Source organism: Phyllobates terribilis, unplaced genomic scaffold (genome assembly GCF_046119375.1).
Source record: "Phyllobates terribilis strain yellow unplaced genomic scaffold, ASM4611937v1 Scaffold_11__3_contigs__length_659146591, whole genome shotgun sequence".
Taxonomy (NCBI): domain Eukaryota; kingdom Metazoa; phylum Chordata; class Amphibia; order Anura; family Dendrobatidae; genus Phyllobates; species Phyllobates terribilis.
In genome coordinates, this window is record NW_027362771.1 from 398408467 (window position 1) to 398425048 (window position 16582).

Consider the following 16582-nt stretch of genomic DNA (forward strand, 5'->3'; position numbering starts at 1 on the left):
ATGTAAAAAATCAAGTCTGAAAAAGAGGTTGGTTTACTCAAAGAGGAGGTCTGTTCGAGCAATGTCCTTGAATAACTATGTAACATTTTCTAATTTGACACACATGACAGGATGCAGCAAGATATCTTGATACAGAAGACTGCACTTTTGCAAAGTCAAACATCTCTTCTAACTTGACTTGTTTAAAGGGAACCTGTCAGGCAATCCATGCTGTCCAAACTGTGGGCAAATCACAGCCCGGCTATATGATTGCAGCAAAGTATATTACTCTCTGAAATGCTCCAGGGATTTAGAGAAAATGTATTTTGCAGATTAGGGCAGGAGACTATAGCCTGAGAGCAGACTAGTCCGGCTCCACCCCTGGCTGGCTCTCAACAAAGCAGCTGCATCTGATTGACAGGTTTCTCTCTCACATGTACATAAGGAAGATCTGTCAATCAGCTGCACCAGTGCTGTTAAGATCTTCAAAGTATATTTTCTCTGAAAACACTGGAGCAATTTGGCAGCCAGGCTGCGATTCAAGCTGCCCATGGTTTTGGCCAGGATGAATTGTGCTGAGTTATGTTTCAATTTCCAGCATCACAATATTTTTCTGCATCGTTGTATAGTTAATACATTGTTTATTAAGCTAAAAATACTACTTATTCATGTTGATATTTAGGGTGACAACTTATTAGATAGCACACAGCGGCTTATATGGAACAGAACAGCCAACACTTTCATGTGTGTAACATATAGAGGAAAATCAACACAAACTGTTCATGCAATGGTGCCATGTCCTAGAACAGCTATATAGGTGATATGGTTGGATAGGATTCAGTCTATCTGTTGCTAATATGGGGTTTCCCAAGGTACTATTTACCATAGTTTTTGGGATTGCCTTTTGATCAGGGATTGATCAGTTTTGGGATTGCCTTTTGATCAGAGATTGATCAGTTTTGGGATTGCCTTTTGATCAGGGATTAATCAGGGATTGATCAGTTTTGGGATTGCCTTTTGCCTTTCAGATTTCAGGTTAGACAGCTGTTTTAAAGGGTTTTTTGAATTGACCTCCCTTTGGATTCATTATCTTACTTGCTAAAGGTCTCTCCACCAGACTGCTCCTCTACATTGTAAAGGCAGCACACTCACTGTCTCATTGACAGAGTTTGGAAGCAACCTTTCCCCGGTATGTAAATTACCTTTATACACAAGTCAAAGATGTTGGATGTATGTAATATTTCACTACATTAATTAATGATAAACTGGATCTCTTTAACTGCATTTGGTCTCTGTGGGCTACATACTGGATCATGCACCAACCCTAATTTTTAGTCTCATCGGATTTTGAGGCCCATCTTTTCTCGCTTTTCCTTTCTATATCAACCGATCCCCTCCCCTATGTGTTTAGTCCTGTTTTATGTAGGTAATGTGCAATGGAATTGGAACAAAACCACAATTTTTTGCCCTATTTCTTTTTTTTTAATTTGTTATCTTTGAGGTCTGCGTTGAGTTTGCACACTGCTAATATTCCCTTTAATGTAATTTTATGTAAGCTTGGAATGTGTAATGATATTTCAATTATATTTTAGATATGTTATGTTGTGTTATACTTCCTTTGGCTGCCAGGTTATAGTCAATGGCCCGCATTCATCAAGACTGGCTATTTTCTTGCCAGAATTGGTAAAGGGGTGTGGTGGAGTTAGTGGATCTGGTTTTGTTTGCACGCTTCTTCATGAATCTGGAGCATCTGACAAGTGGCTAGAGTAAGATTTCTGGTGTAAGGAACGCCACAGCTCATCATGAATTACACGAATTGTGGCATCACGCCTCCATCTCACCCCAGCCACCCCCATTTTGCATGGCTGGGAAACTGCAAAAATTCACAAAATTTTTAGCAACTCTGAGTTGCGACATAATTTAACGGCTTTTCAGAGCAATTTATGCCAGGATTCTGACTAATTTGCTTTGATGATTTGGGGCTAGTGATGAGTGAGCATGCTCGTTTAACCCTTTCACCAAGCATGCTCGTATATTTTTGTTCAAATACCTCCGTCTGCATGATTTACAGCTGTAAGACAGCCTCAACACATGTGAGGATTTCCTAACAAATAGGCAGTCCCTGCATGTGCTCAGGCTGTCTTACAGCTGTAAATCATGCAGACGCAGGGACTAAATCAAAATATACGAACACGCCGAAGATACTCGGTAAGCACCCGAGCATGCTCGGTGAAAAGGTTAAACGAGCATGCTCGCTCATCACTAATTGGGGCCAATATATGTACTATGTTTGATCACCTTCTAATAACCATAGCAACACATTGTACTGATTTATTTTGACTTTATTATACTATATATAGACTTTAAATAAAAATACAGTTAAGCAAAAAAAAAAAAGAAGCCATCTATGATTCATCTCCAAAAAGAAAAAAAGCTATGGGCAAACTCCTTAGTTGTTCAAAGTGCACATAACAATTAGACCAGCTATATATGGGCCACATGCCAAGTAGGATTGCCAGAATTATACTTTCTTTGATTCATGAAGTGATAGTATTTAAACATTATGAAATAAGATTACTGGTAATTAAGAAGGTGGAATATTACTTACCTGGAGGCCCAGGTGGACCTGCAAAAAAAATGATTATAATTATTAAAATTCCAAGCACTTTAAATGATATTGCTAAAATATGCTCTACAGCTGGAATTGACAGGCATCCCATGCAGAGAATAAATTACACTATCTTCAAAATGAGCAAGAATAATAAAATGGAAAGGACTACTAGGCAAAAACTTTGCATTCAGCACTAATTTTCATAAGTTAAATCGGTTGTCTAGGATTTTGTTCTTAAATTGGCTGAGAGGCAGGACAGAAAATGTGTGTAAAATAATACTATAAATTCTGTAGAATAAACCCCACTATTCCAGGGCTGCTGTTTTGTTTGTCCTCACCAGTCCTGCAGTGATAACATCATCAGTCACATGACTGTGGCAGCCAATTGGCAGCAGTGTGGTCACCTGATTAATGGCTGTAATATTATCATTGCAGGACTGGCACAGTAGCAGAGACAACTGGAGCAGTAGTGCTGACATGTTGGGGTTTGAATAGGTAAATAAAATATATTTTATTCTTTTATCATATCTCCTGCTTTTACCTAGTTTTTTTTAAAATCTCAAACAACCACTGTAATTGCAATTGCTTTAAGACATAATAGGGTTAAACGGTGTAGATTTATGCCCAATTGAGAGTATAATAGATATGGCAAGAAAAAGAATTAACTCCATCTGTGCGAAACCACAGAGTTTTTGGCTGCTATTTTTGTGGCTTTTTTTTTTGACGTCTCAGGAATTTATCAAAAGCTACACACAATTAGACACAACATTGTAGCACTATGAGATTATACTATACACATAGTATTGTAGTACTATAAGACTAGATTATACACACAGTATGGTAGCACTATGAGACTAGACTATACACAGTATTGTTGTACTATGAGACTAGACTATGCACAGTATTGTAGTACTATGAGACTAGACTATACACACAGTATTGTAACACTATGAGACTAGACTATACACACAGTATTGTAGTACTATGAGACTAGACTATACACATAGTATTGTAGTACTATGAGACTAGACTATACGCTGAATTGTAGTACTATGAGACTAGACTATACACATAGTATTGTAGTACTATGAGACTAGACTATACACAGTATTGTAGTACTATGAGATTAGACTATACACACAGTATTGTAGTACTATGAGACTAGACTATACACACAGTATTGTAGTACTATGAGATTAGACTATACACATAATATTTCTAAAGGCCCCGTCACACTAAGCGATGCAGCAGCGATCCCGACAACGATAGGACCTGTCAGGGATCGTTGCTGCGTCGCTAATACATCGCTGGTGAGCTGTCAAACAGGCAGGCTCACCAGCGATCAGGGGAGCAGCGACATCGTGGAAAGAATCGTTCCACGATGTCCTGCTCCCGGTTACCAGCCTGCTGAAGCAGGAGCAGGCTCTTAACCATGATAAACATCGGGTTACTAAGTGCGCGTGTGCCCCTAGTAACCCGATGTTTACCATGGATACCACTCTGCTACGGTGCGCGGGAGGTTACCGTTCACCTTAGCAGAGCTGTATCCATGATAAACATTGGGTTACTAGGGGCACACGCGCACTTAGTAACCCGATGTTTATCATGGATACGACTCTGCTACCGTGAGCGGTAACCTCCCGTGCACAGTAGCAGAGTGGTATCCATGGTAAACAGCGGGTTACTAAGTGCGCGCGTGCCCCTAGTAACCCGATGTTTACCATGGATACCAGACTGATCATTGGTCCCACTGGTCACACACAGCGATGTGTGCTGGCCAGCGGGAGGCCAACGACCAAAAAATGGTCCAGGACACTTTGCAGCGATCAGCGACCTCACAGCAGGGGCCTGATCGTTGCAAAGTGTCACACATAGCGAAATCACTGGTGAGGTCGCTGTTGCGTCACCAAAACCGTGACACAGCAGCGATCTCGCTAGCGATATCGCTATGTGAGACGGGGCCTTTACACTGAAAGTCCATACGTATATCAAAACTGAATTGTACTTCTAAATTGAATTCTACACAACACTTTACAAGGAGATTGGTTAGTCACCCAGTAATAAATAGAAGTAACCACAATAGAATGTATAAAAATTACTATTTTATTTAGACATAATAAAATACAATTAAAAGGGAACAAGGTACCAAAAAAAAATGGAAGACCAAGGAAGCCTGTTTTGTACAACAAGCGTAGCTAATGAATATGAAAAGGACTGTAAATGTGTCATAAGAATACTTCAATTGTTAACTATAATGATCCTATACTGAAATTAATATCAAAATCATTCAACACCTCCAAGTCATAAAAAAACCAATAAAGGTATATAGATAGCAGCATATAATATCAGTAAAGTGCTTTAGTGCATTTAGACCACAAAATTAATCAGATATGGCATGCAACTATACAGAAATTAATATCAAAATCATGTAACACTTCTGAATCATATGGAGTCAATAAAGGTATAAACAGTGGATACGGAAAGTATTCAGACCCCTTTAAATTTTTCACTCTTTGTTTCATTGCAACCATTTGGTAAATTCTGAAAAGTTCATTTTTTTTCTCATTAAAGTACACTACTTGACTGAAAAAAACAGAAATGTAGACATTTTTGCAAATTTATTAAAAAAGAAAAACTGAAATATCACATGGTCATAAGTATTCAGACCCTTTGCTCATACATTCATATTTAAGTCACATGCTGTTCATTTCCTTGTGATCATCCTTGAGATGGTTCTACTCTTTCATTGGAGTCCAGCTATGTTTAATTAAACTGATAGGACTTGATTTGGAAAGGCCCCAACCTGTCTATATAAGACCTCACAGCTCACAGTGCATGTCAGACCAAATGAGAATCATAAGCTCAAAGGAACTGCCCAACGAGCTCAGAGACAGAATTGTGGCAAGGCACAGATCTGGCCAAGGTTACAAAAGAATTTCTGCATTACTCAAGGTTCCTAAGAGCACAGTGGCCGACATAATCCTTAAATGGAAGAAGTTTGGGACCCCCAGAAGTCTTCCTAGACCTGGCCGTCTAGTCAAACGTGGGAGAAGAACCTTGGTCAGAGAGGTAAAGAAGAACCCCAAGATCACAGTGGCTGAGCTTCAGAGATGCAGTAGGGAGATGGGAGAAAGTTCCACAAAGTCAACTATCACTGCAGCCCTCCACCAGTCGGGCCTTTATGGCAGAGTGGTCTGACGGAAGCCTCTCCTCAGTGCAAGACATATGAAAGCCCGTATAGAGTTTGCTCAAAAATACATGAAGGATTCCCAGACTATGAGAAATAAGATTCTCTGGTCTGATGAGACGAGGATAGAACTTTTTGGTGATAATTCTAAGCGGTATGTGTGGAGAAAACCAGGCACTGCTCATCACCTGCCCAATACAATCCCAACAGTGAAACATGGTGGTGGCAGCATCAAGCTATGGGGGTGTTTTTCAGCTGCAGGGACAGGACAATTGGTTGCAATTGAAAGAAACATGAATGCGGCCAAGTACAGAGATATCCTGGATGAAAACCTCTTCCAGAGAGCTCTGGACCTCAGACTTGGCCGAAGGTTCACCTTCCAACAAGACAATGACCCTAAGCACACAGCTAAAATAACAAAGGAGTTGCTTCAGAACAACTCTGTGACCATTTTTGACCCAGCCAGAGCCCTGACCTAAACCCAATTGGGCATCTCTGTAGAGACCTGAAAATGGCTGTCCACCAACGTTCACCATCCAACCTGACGGAACTGGAGAGGATCTGCAAGGAAGAATGGCAGAGGATCCCCAAATCCAGGTGTGAAAAACTTGTTGCATCATTCCCAAGAAGACTCATGGCTGTACTAGCTCAAAAGGGTGCTTCTACTCACTACTGAGCAAAGGGTCTGAATACTTATGACCATGTGAGATTTCAGTTTTTCTTTTTTAATAAATTTGCAAAAATTTCTACATTTCTGTTTTTTTTCAGTCAAGATGGGGTGCAGAGTGTACTTTAATGAGAAAAAAAAATAACTTTTTAGAATTTACCAAATGGCTGCAATGAAACAAAGAGTGAGAAATTTAAAGGGGTCTGAATACTTTCTGTACCCACTGTAGGTGGCAGCATATAATATAGATATCAGCAAAGTGCTTTAGTGCATTCAGACCAGAACATTAATCAGATATGGCGTACATCCTTCTCAATATAAACTATCGCTTTCTAGGTCACAAGCACATTGCATAACAATAGGGAAAACATATAGAAGGAGTCCCAAATAGTGTCAGATTGTATAGGATGCACAGAGTGTAATGTGGAGGCTTCTGCTTCCTGTCCCGACGCGCATATTTCACCTAGCTTCTTCGGGAGGCGTATAGTACTAATATTGTAGCACTATGAGACTAGACTATACACATAGTATTGCAGCACTATGAGACTAGACTATACACACAGTATTATAGCACTATGAGAATAGACTACTGTATACACACAATATGGTAGCACTATGAGACTAGACTATACACATAGTATTGTAGCACTATGAGACTAGACTATACACACAGTATTGTAGCACAATGAGACTATAACATACACACATTATTGCAGCACAATGAGACAATACTTTACACACAATATTGTAGCACTATGAGACTAAACTATCCACACAGTACTCAAAATAATAGAAAGGAGCAGAAACATATGTTGGTAGAAATGCAATGTGTAGGTGTGCATTCACTATGTAGCCATTTAACAGACAGAAAGCAAAATGAGCAAATACCATGTTGTAAGTATATAAATAAATATTAATAGTAATAGTTGACACTATTTTGATCAAAAAAGAGTAAAACCATCCCATCCTATCAAGGTGTACCCAAACGGGATGGACCTTAACTCCAGTATTTCACCTCAAAATGTGTCAGCAAACCTCCATATAGATGGGGACAGAGCAGTACCCAGACCTGATTGTTCAGAGTCTTGCCCATGCAAAGCTATATAGACAAAATGCCCAGCCCAAAAAGGGGGAATCCCCCCATCCATTGTGAACAGAGTCTAAGCAGTAAGATACATCCTCAGGTTTCTTAGGGCAAGTGACATGTCAATAAGTAATTTTCCCAGTTGCTGTGGATCAGCTCTTGGGAGTGGATTTGTAAAATTATAAAAGTCACATGTATTTCAAACTCCATTTAAAGCAGAACCAGACAGTGCAATTTACATCCTAAGGCTCTTTCACACGTCCTGATATTTCCGGTACTGGAAAAAAACAGTACTGGACATATCTATGTCCATGTGTCCATGTGCACTTTTGTGGCACACGTGAGGCAACCATGTGCCTCCCGTGTGCCGCATTAGGAGCACACGTACCGGCGTTTGGGAATCAATGTACTGTACAGTTAGCGCTGTTCCCAAGCGCCGGGTGAAAACGCTGCCCTCATCATTGTCCCCTGCCGGCGCTGTGATCAGCACCAGCAGGGGACCACGATTGGAGTAGTAGTCTGCTCCTGCAGTGTCCACCTGTAAAAATAAGAGTAAAATAAAAAAATTCATGTACTCACCTGTCCTAAGTGTCCCCCGCTGTAATCCATACGATCATGGTGAGTACATAGATTTTTTATTTTATTCTTATTTTTACAGGTGGACACTGCAGGAGAAGACTACTACTTCAATCGTGGTGCAGGCAGGGGACAATGATGAGGGCAGCGTTCAGCACCTGGCGCTTGGGAACAGTGCTAATTGTACACTGATTCCCAAAAGCCGGTATGTGTCACACGGATGGCATCTGTGTGCGTACGTGTTTACAAGGACCCATTGACATGATTGCCTCAAAACTGACACCACTCACTATTATTTCACTGCCTAATGCACCAGGAGAATTGGGAAAGAGTTGGTTACCCCCAGAAACAGACCATCCAATGTGATATTCTGCGCCTGGGACGGCGGCAGGTTATTATTTTTAGTTTAGAAAGTAACTATTATCTAAGGACTTTCCCATCCCAATAAGATCTGTTTGCTGGAGTTGGTCTTGTATTGGCTTGTTATGAAAATGTGCGGACCCACCAAAAAATGAATAACTAAATAAATTACATTGTTTCATATGTAAATATTTTATCCTCCGTTAGATTTAAAACTAAACCAGGGGCTCAAGAAGGCAAAAATTACCTACTTCTAAAGACAGAAATAAATGGCCCCACTATAGTGGACACAGACTGCTTGATTTTGCATAAATGAAGAGTTAGAAAACAAGAAAAACATGGGTTCTTCTTATGTTACATAACTGATCAAGGTAAAAATGACAGCAGCAAACTGCTACTATCAGGATGGGAAATTTCATGGATAGTGGTCCATTCACACTATAAAAAGACCACTCAGCAGCCACCCAAGATAGATGTCAGCACTACCTTATAAGGCCACGGCCCCACTATCAGTATTTGGTCAGTATTTTTTCTCAGGAGTGGGATCCAAAACCAGGAGTGGATGATAAATGCAAAGTTGATGACTTGTTTCTATTATACCTTTTCTCTGATTGTTCCTCACCTGGTTTTGGCTCCCACTCCTGAGAAAAAATACTGACCGAATACTGATAGTGGGGCCGTGGCCTAAATGATGACTTCAGCCAAAGTGTCTCTGCTCCAAACATTCAGAAGCAAATGGGAGGGCCCACTGGATGATCCCCTGGTGCTCTGCTGGGCCAGTCGAACACCGGAGAGACCTATGTCTAATTCTAGTCACCTTGTCAATGGTCGCAGTTTTAAAGTATTTTCTGTATTCTCTGAAACGTCCCAAGTCCATGCTCCATAAATCATCTGAAAAGCTCCCTTTAATGCTTCTAGTGAGAAGCCTGGAAGCAAATTTCTATAATATGACTACGCATCTTGTAACACTTGTCAGGTGGGATTTAAAGCGGTTTTCTCATCATCACTAATTGCTAAAATTGCAAACTGCTATTAAAAATAAATAACTTTGCAATTTACCTCTTATTACAAATCCTCACTGTTCTCAAAAAACAAAGGGATTTTTTTCCTAGGTTATCGGCCACCGTTGCAGTCTATTAAGGTGCCCTGTTTCCTAGGCAAAGAGAGTGCGCTTGCAATTTCTTTGCTATAGAGTATGCAAGCGCTGCTCTGAGGGTAGCCGAATCACTGGATAAAGTGTGATGTTCATTACATCGGCACAACCATGCCACTGGCTCGAACTTTCAGTCTTTGAGAGTGCACAGCCGCCAGCAAGCAGAAAGAAAATGAGTTACATTGTATTCTGCATTATCTGTGTACTGTAAAATGTACTATGTTGTGCTACCTTCTGTGTGAGATCTTCTGACAATTTACCAGGTTAGCTCCGATTTATTGTATGAATAGATAAAAGGAAAAGGAAAGTGAAATTGTGCTACATCAAAATAAGAACAAAGCTTATGAGTCCATAGATAGCATTAACAATATACAAAGCAATAAGAGGGAATGTCTAAAAAGGCATAATCATATTAAAATTGCTACACAAGGGTAGTAACATTTCAGCGCAAAATCCAGAAACGACCCCAGCTGGTCTGGGAATAAGTGACATGCTTTGCTCGCATGATTCTTCTGTTGAGAGCCATTACTATTTTATATGATTATATACTTTAACTCCTTCCCCACTTTGGGTTTTCCGTTTTCGCTTTTTGCTCTCCTTCTTCCCAGAACCATAACTTTTTTTTTCTTTATGTCACTATGACCATGTGAGGGCTTGTTTTTTGCGGGACGAATTGTAGTTTTGAACGACACCATTAATTTTACCATATTGTGTACTGGAAAACGGGAAAAAAATTCCAAGTGCGGTGAAATTGCAAAAAAAGCGCAATTCCATAATTGTTTTTTGGGTTTTCTTTTTACCATGTTCACTAAATGCTAAAACTGACCTGCCATTATGATTCTCCAGGTCATTACGAGTTTGTAGACACCAAACATGTATAGGTTCTTTTTTATTTAAGTGGTGAAAATAAAATCCAAAGTTTGAAGAAAAAAAATGCCGCCATTTTCCAAGTCTCCATTTTTCGTGATCTGGGGCCGGGTGAGGACTTAGTTTTTTGCGTGCTGAGAGGATGTTTTTATTGATATCATTTTGGGGTAGATATGATGTTTTTATCTCTCGTTACTGCATTCTAATGCAATGTTGCAGCGACTAAAAAAACTTAGATTTTTTTCTTGTTTCTCCGTTTATCGATCTAATTAATTATTTTTTTTATTGATAGATTGTGTGATTCTGAACGCAACTATACCAAATATTTTTGATTGTTTTATTTTGAATGGAGCAAAAGGGGGGTGATTTGTACTTTTAAATTTTTACATTTTTTTAATATTTTTAAAAACATTTTTTTTTACTTTTCTTAAGCTTTAATAGTCTCCATGGGAGACTAGAAGCTGCGATCATCTGATAGCCTGTGCTATGTATAACAAAAGTGCTCATCTGCTATGAACTCCGACCGCTGGGCAGAGCTGATAGCAGGTCGACTATGACAACCACAGCGGTCTCCTGCAAATCCCGGGTTGTCATGCCAACCAATCGGCGACCCGCGATCATGTGAAGGTCGCGCCAATGGGTGGGTCTTATGATGCGCTTCCGGCGCTTGCATGTTAAATGCCACTGTCAGATATTGACAGCGGCATTTAACATGTTAACAGCTGCGGGTGGATCGCGATTCCACCCGCGGCTATTAGGGGCACATGACAGCTGATCATATGTGCTGGGAAAGGTGCAGGCTCATTGCCGGAGCCCGCACCAAAGAGGGGGAGGCAACCTTGTACGTACTCATACGTCCAAGGTCGTAAAGGGGTTAAGGTATTCTCTAATAAAGATTACTATGTTTTTTAATGCATTGACTTCTGCATGTACACTTTTTTTGTTAAGCACATGAACTGACAAACCTCCTCAATCATATTGATTAACTCAATTCCTATCACATATGGACACGATTATGGACATACCTGTTAGACAGAGTCCCCTTGTACTGTTGCACAAACCAAGCATGACACGAACCTACGATGAAAGTGCATTTTATGAATAACATGCAACTACATCCTGAGAGATGTGCAAACGAAGCACAGATAAGCAGCAAGATTGCAGAAGTGATAGAGAATTCAACTCCACATTTAAAGTATGTCAGTCGTTACTTACAACGACATTAGGCTACAATTAGCAGAACTGAGTGAATTAACTGTGTAAAGCTCCCACACACACAATTGCTGTTATAACTTATGATGCCCCCATAGATAGTTCTCATAGTGTGCCTTCAGTTTTATGCTCAGGCCAATATAGGTTTAATAATTAGATGGTATGATGACACTCATATATCATAAGTTAGTACAGTTTTTTTGTAGACCATAAGTGCCTGTTAAGTGAGGGAGGCAGGTGCAGGCTCTGTACAACAAAACTTATTGCAATATGAAAATAATATCAAAATAATTCCATATTTTAAATTAATTTGATTACAGAAATAACTCTGTGGGCTGGCTCGCGTGAGCGTATAACTTGGATGGGTGCTATCCAATGTTTTATTGCATAGCACTCAGCCCAATGTTATACTATGGGGCAGCTCAGATCTGCTATTTGGTTCTCATGAGAAAAAAATTGCAGTATGCTGCAAGTGGTTCTACCCGCACACAATTAAGGTTATGGGTGCGAGGAAAACATCGGACTGCATTCGGATGTCATCTGAGTGCAATCCAATTTACGAGGACACAGACAATGGAGAAGATGGAGAAATAAAGTTCTCCATCTTCACCTAACCTGTGCTGCGATTCTCTCATGTGAAAGAATCGGATCACAGTAAAATGACACTCGGATCAGACTCTGACAGAGTTTGAGGTTAGTGTCATTAGCATAATCTGCCCAATTCTCTCACATGAGAAAACATACGCTCATGTGATCCCGGCCTGAAAGAAAGTAGTACTACATGAATTGTTAGTATGTAACACCAGAGGCCAGGTGTGAACTGTGCAGAGTATTTACAGGGAACCAGTCACGTTTCATGCTGCCCGAACTACATGAATCAGAGCCTGGCTGCATGATTGCACTCAGCTATAATTTTCTCTGAGACACTTCAGGAAGATATACTATAAACATCCGACAGGGGACCATATCCGGAGATCAGACTAGTCTGGTTCTTTCCTTGACTGAATCTTCCCAGCGCTGCTGCAGATGATTGACAGGTCTCTACAAACGTATAGCTCAAACTTCTAGCTGCCGTATTCACTCATCACGCCCACTGAGATCCCTCAAACCCAGCTCCAATCCATGCAATAAAAAACATTCATGGATACTGATGTTTAAATTTTGAAATATTTTTCTTTTCAAAGCCATATCACAAATTCTCTCCATGGCAAACAAATGCAGAAATATTAACCCCAACACGCCCAATGACAAGTTCAGAAATATTTTATGAGATGCTGCACAGAAGACATAGAACAACACAACTAGACACCTAGATGTTTCGGGGGTTGTCCCTTCAATGGAGAGAATTTGTTATATGGCTTTGAAATGAAAACAAAAATGTTTCACAATTGAATCATCAATATCTGGGAATATTATGTCATGGAATTACAGATCTATCCCGTAATAAGAGACCTGTCACTCACCTCTAGCAGTGCCGGGAGAAGTCGGATGGAGGAGTAGGCTGGTCCCGGGACAGATCTTTAATGTATATGTTTGTGTAGCCAGGCTCTGATTCATGCTGCCCGTGTTTGAGCAGCAAGAATCGTGTGATAGGCTGCTTTAAATGCGTCTTTTCCATTTACATTCTTCTATACTAAATTTAGAAAGAAGCACATAGATCATTCCATATTATATTCCTACCACTATAAGAGAAGACTGAAATAATCCCACAATAAACCCTGCATACAATGGATTGCATGATTTATTTTTTTTTGCAAAATTTCATGTTGATTTGTAAACCTCAAAGCTAAACACTTGACATGTGAAATGCACTATATACAAGTGTTTTGCAGGCACATAAAAACCTCGGCTTGCAATCCGTACAACGAGCGGTCCTTCCTTACACTAAGAAGCACATAGTGTTTACGTTAGACAACATACAGTATGTTCTGTCTCCTGGCTAAAAATGGCATCATGTGTACCGAGCCTTATACTGATCAACTAAGGGTAAAATAATTATAATTGCCCTTATAACATATTATTGTTTCTGTAGCAGTAAAAAATATGCTGCAATGTTTCTCCAAAAGTACTACAAAATAATAGGTATACTCATGAAGAGTTTTTGCAAGAATTCAGGAGCAAAACTGCTTAAAATGTTGCAACATTTTTTTTGCAGGTGTAAGTTGAGCAAAAATGCTGCGATTTTTGGCGTTTTGAAAAGTGGAAGGAACGTTGGTGGGATGGGGTGTGACCAAACACGCACGAAAAATTCATCATTATTTACGCCACGAAGGTGATGTAAGTTATGACGGAAATATACATAAGCTCCTGCCTTGTGTACATCGCAGGCGGTGGCGCACAACAGTTGAGTCATGATTTAGGTTCATTAACTACGAGGACACCTCTTTATGAATTTGGCACATCTTACTCCAGCGCTCCCTTCGTACAAAACACCAGTTGGAATGAAGGTCTGTGTATAACTTTTCATTGCAGACAATAGCCTAATTACTAGAATTACTAGCCTGTCCATTGAGTGTCTGCCATAGGTCTTAAATAGAGCACCCTGCAATAATATTACTAAGGCCACAGCCCCCCTATCAGTATTTGGTCAGTATTTTTCTCAGGAGTGGGAGCCAAAACCAGGTGAGGAACAATCAGAGAAAAGGTATAATAGAAACAAGTCACCAATTCTGCATTTATCACCCACTCCTGGTTTTGGCTTCCCCACTCCTGAGAAAAAATACTGACCGAATACTGACCAAATAGTGATAGTGGGGCCATAGCCTTATAATGATGTTGGCCCTGAATAAAAAGCGCTGTTTACTACACTATATTTTCTGGGAATATGATGAATGCAGATTTAAAAAGAGCCTTACAGAGGAAAAAAAACTGCAATAATACACAAGTGTAAAACTAGTAACCTGCCTATACACACTGAAACTGGAGTAGAATCTATATAAATTCAGCAGACATAATCACAGCCTGGAATGGTGCAGTGCTGGATACGAATGTGATCACATTTTGATCAAACTCCGATCAGAGTCTGATCAGAGTGTGATTAGCATAATCGGATCGATTTTCCCAGAGGAGGGAAAAACAGTAATTTGACCTTCGCCTTATACTATTATACTATACAGATCAGTATAAGATAGATGTAACAAACTTGTGTGATTAGAAATAAAGCTAAGAATGCATTTGTGATGAAATATTAGTTAGGGGCATTTTCTGCTATTCTGCAATTTGTAAGCATGTTGAATTGTAGGCATACACTGAAAGTCCACATTCAATGCATGACTATAAGGCCACGTTCACATGCTCAGTATTTTACATCAGTATTTGGAAGCCAAAATCAGTAGTGGGTAAAAAATGCAAAAGTGGTGATATGTTTCTATTATACTTTTAGGCCACAGCCCCACTATCAGTATTCGGTCAGTATTTTTTCTCAGGAGTGGGAGACAAAACCAGGAGTGGGTGATAAATGCAGAATTGGTGACTTGTTTCTATTATATCTTTTCTCTGACTGTTCCTCACCTGGTTTTGGCTCCCTCTCCTGTGAAAAATACTGACCAAATACTGATAGTGGGGCCGTGGTCTTACACTTTTCCTCTGATTGCTCCTCTCCTGATTTTGGCTTACAAATACTGACCAAATACTGATTATGGCCTAAGATTTCTGTAATTTAGCCTTTATTCACCTGTTAGTTTTTGCAGCAGTATGTCTAAGCTTCAGAATACAACAGGTGCAAATATTTTCATTATAGCTTTTCTCTCTGTATAAAGAATAAATAATTATAAAATACTGATATAAAATAGTGACATGTAAATAATGCCTAAAGAGCAACAGAAGATCATCTGCACTATAAACATTTCCTGCTTTCTGTCCCATCAGGTGAACAAAAAAGACAAAAATAACTGTATGCCAGATCCATCATATGCCAGGGTAATTAGTACCCTATAGACTATAAAGGAGTTTTCTTGGTTCCATCGTAGAGTCCATCATTTTACCAGGCTACAAATGCACTGCAATATTTTTCTCTGGCACATTTGATGAATCTAGCCTAATAATAGATCAGTTTGATTATAAGGTGATATACATATGAATAAATGATTGCAGATTACCGGGACCATTGAGTATGTCATCATCATAAGCATGTCTTCATTCTCAGCTCGGATGTAGGATTCTTGCTGCCTGTGGCGATGGCTCCTTTTGTTTCTGGAGAACTGCGTTCTTGTTTCTTCCAAATCTTTATCCTTAATTTCTGATACTAACTGGTTCAGGTGAGCGGTCAACATGTCCTCCTGGGAAGGTCTTTGAGAGGATTCCAGTTCCTTAACCCTAGAGGCAAGATCTCTCCATTGCAGTAGAATAAATAAGGTTCCACCTACATTGAGTAGTGTGACAATGGCCAGGACAGCTATCACACCTCTGAGGACCACACTATAGCTTCCTCTTTCAGAACAAGCCACCAAACTCACAACCCTTTCTGTCCCCATGCCAATGGTCGTTTTCAAACAAGCACACTCTAATCAGTGTCTTCTTCTTAAGAATCTCCAGAAGAAGAAAACCGTCTTCTCTTGGATAACAAAGTGCTTTTTATGGGCTGGAGTCTGTTTAAATGTCTTGACTTGCCGTGGGCTGTTTAACAAAGATTATACTTTCAGATCCAAATTAATGATGTGGAAGTGATTGCAGAGGCGTGTGTCCGGGAGAGGCAAGGAGGGGCCCTATAAGGGAATGGAGGGTGTCTTGGAAACAGCAGTCATAGGCTCAGCTTCTATTGTAAAGAGAAGCAGTCAATTACCAGAAAATGTCAGATGACTTGACAAGGACACTGACATTGTATAGAAATATTATAGACAATAAGCCTATTAGGCACAAACTTCAGCCCTGAGGTGAAGATCGAATGT

At 39.9% G+C, this 16582-nt stretch overlaps 1 protein-coding gene across 2 annotated transcripts in view; it reads right to left on the bottom strand.

Moving 5' to 3' along the window:
• The window catches only part of GLDN (gliomedin), a 55523-nt gene extending 39146 nt beyond the window's left edge, over positions 1–16377 (bottom strand). The window contains exons 1-3 of one of the 2 annotated variants that reach the window (XM_073653049.1): positions 15794–16377; positions 11510–11561; positions 2588–2605 (exon numbers count right to left, since the gene is read on the bottom strand). In XM_073653049.1, coding sequence (XP_073509150.1) covers positions 2588–2605; positions 11510–11561; positions 15794–16168 — 445 coding nt within the window. In that variant the 5' untranslated portion in view covers positions 16169–16377. The remainder of the gene's footprint in view (positions 1–2587; positions 2606–11509; positions 11562–15793) is intronic. The other variant, XM_073653048.1, reaches the window with a different exon arrangement.
• Between the last annotated feature and the right edge of the window lie 205 nt (positions 16378–16582).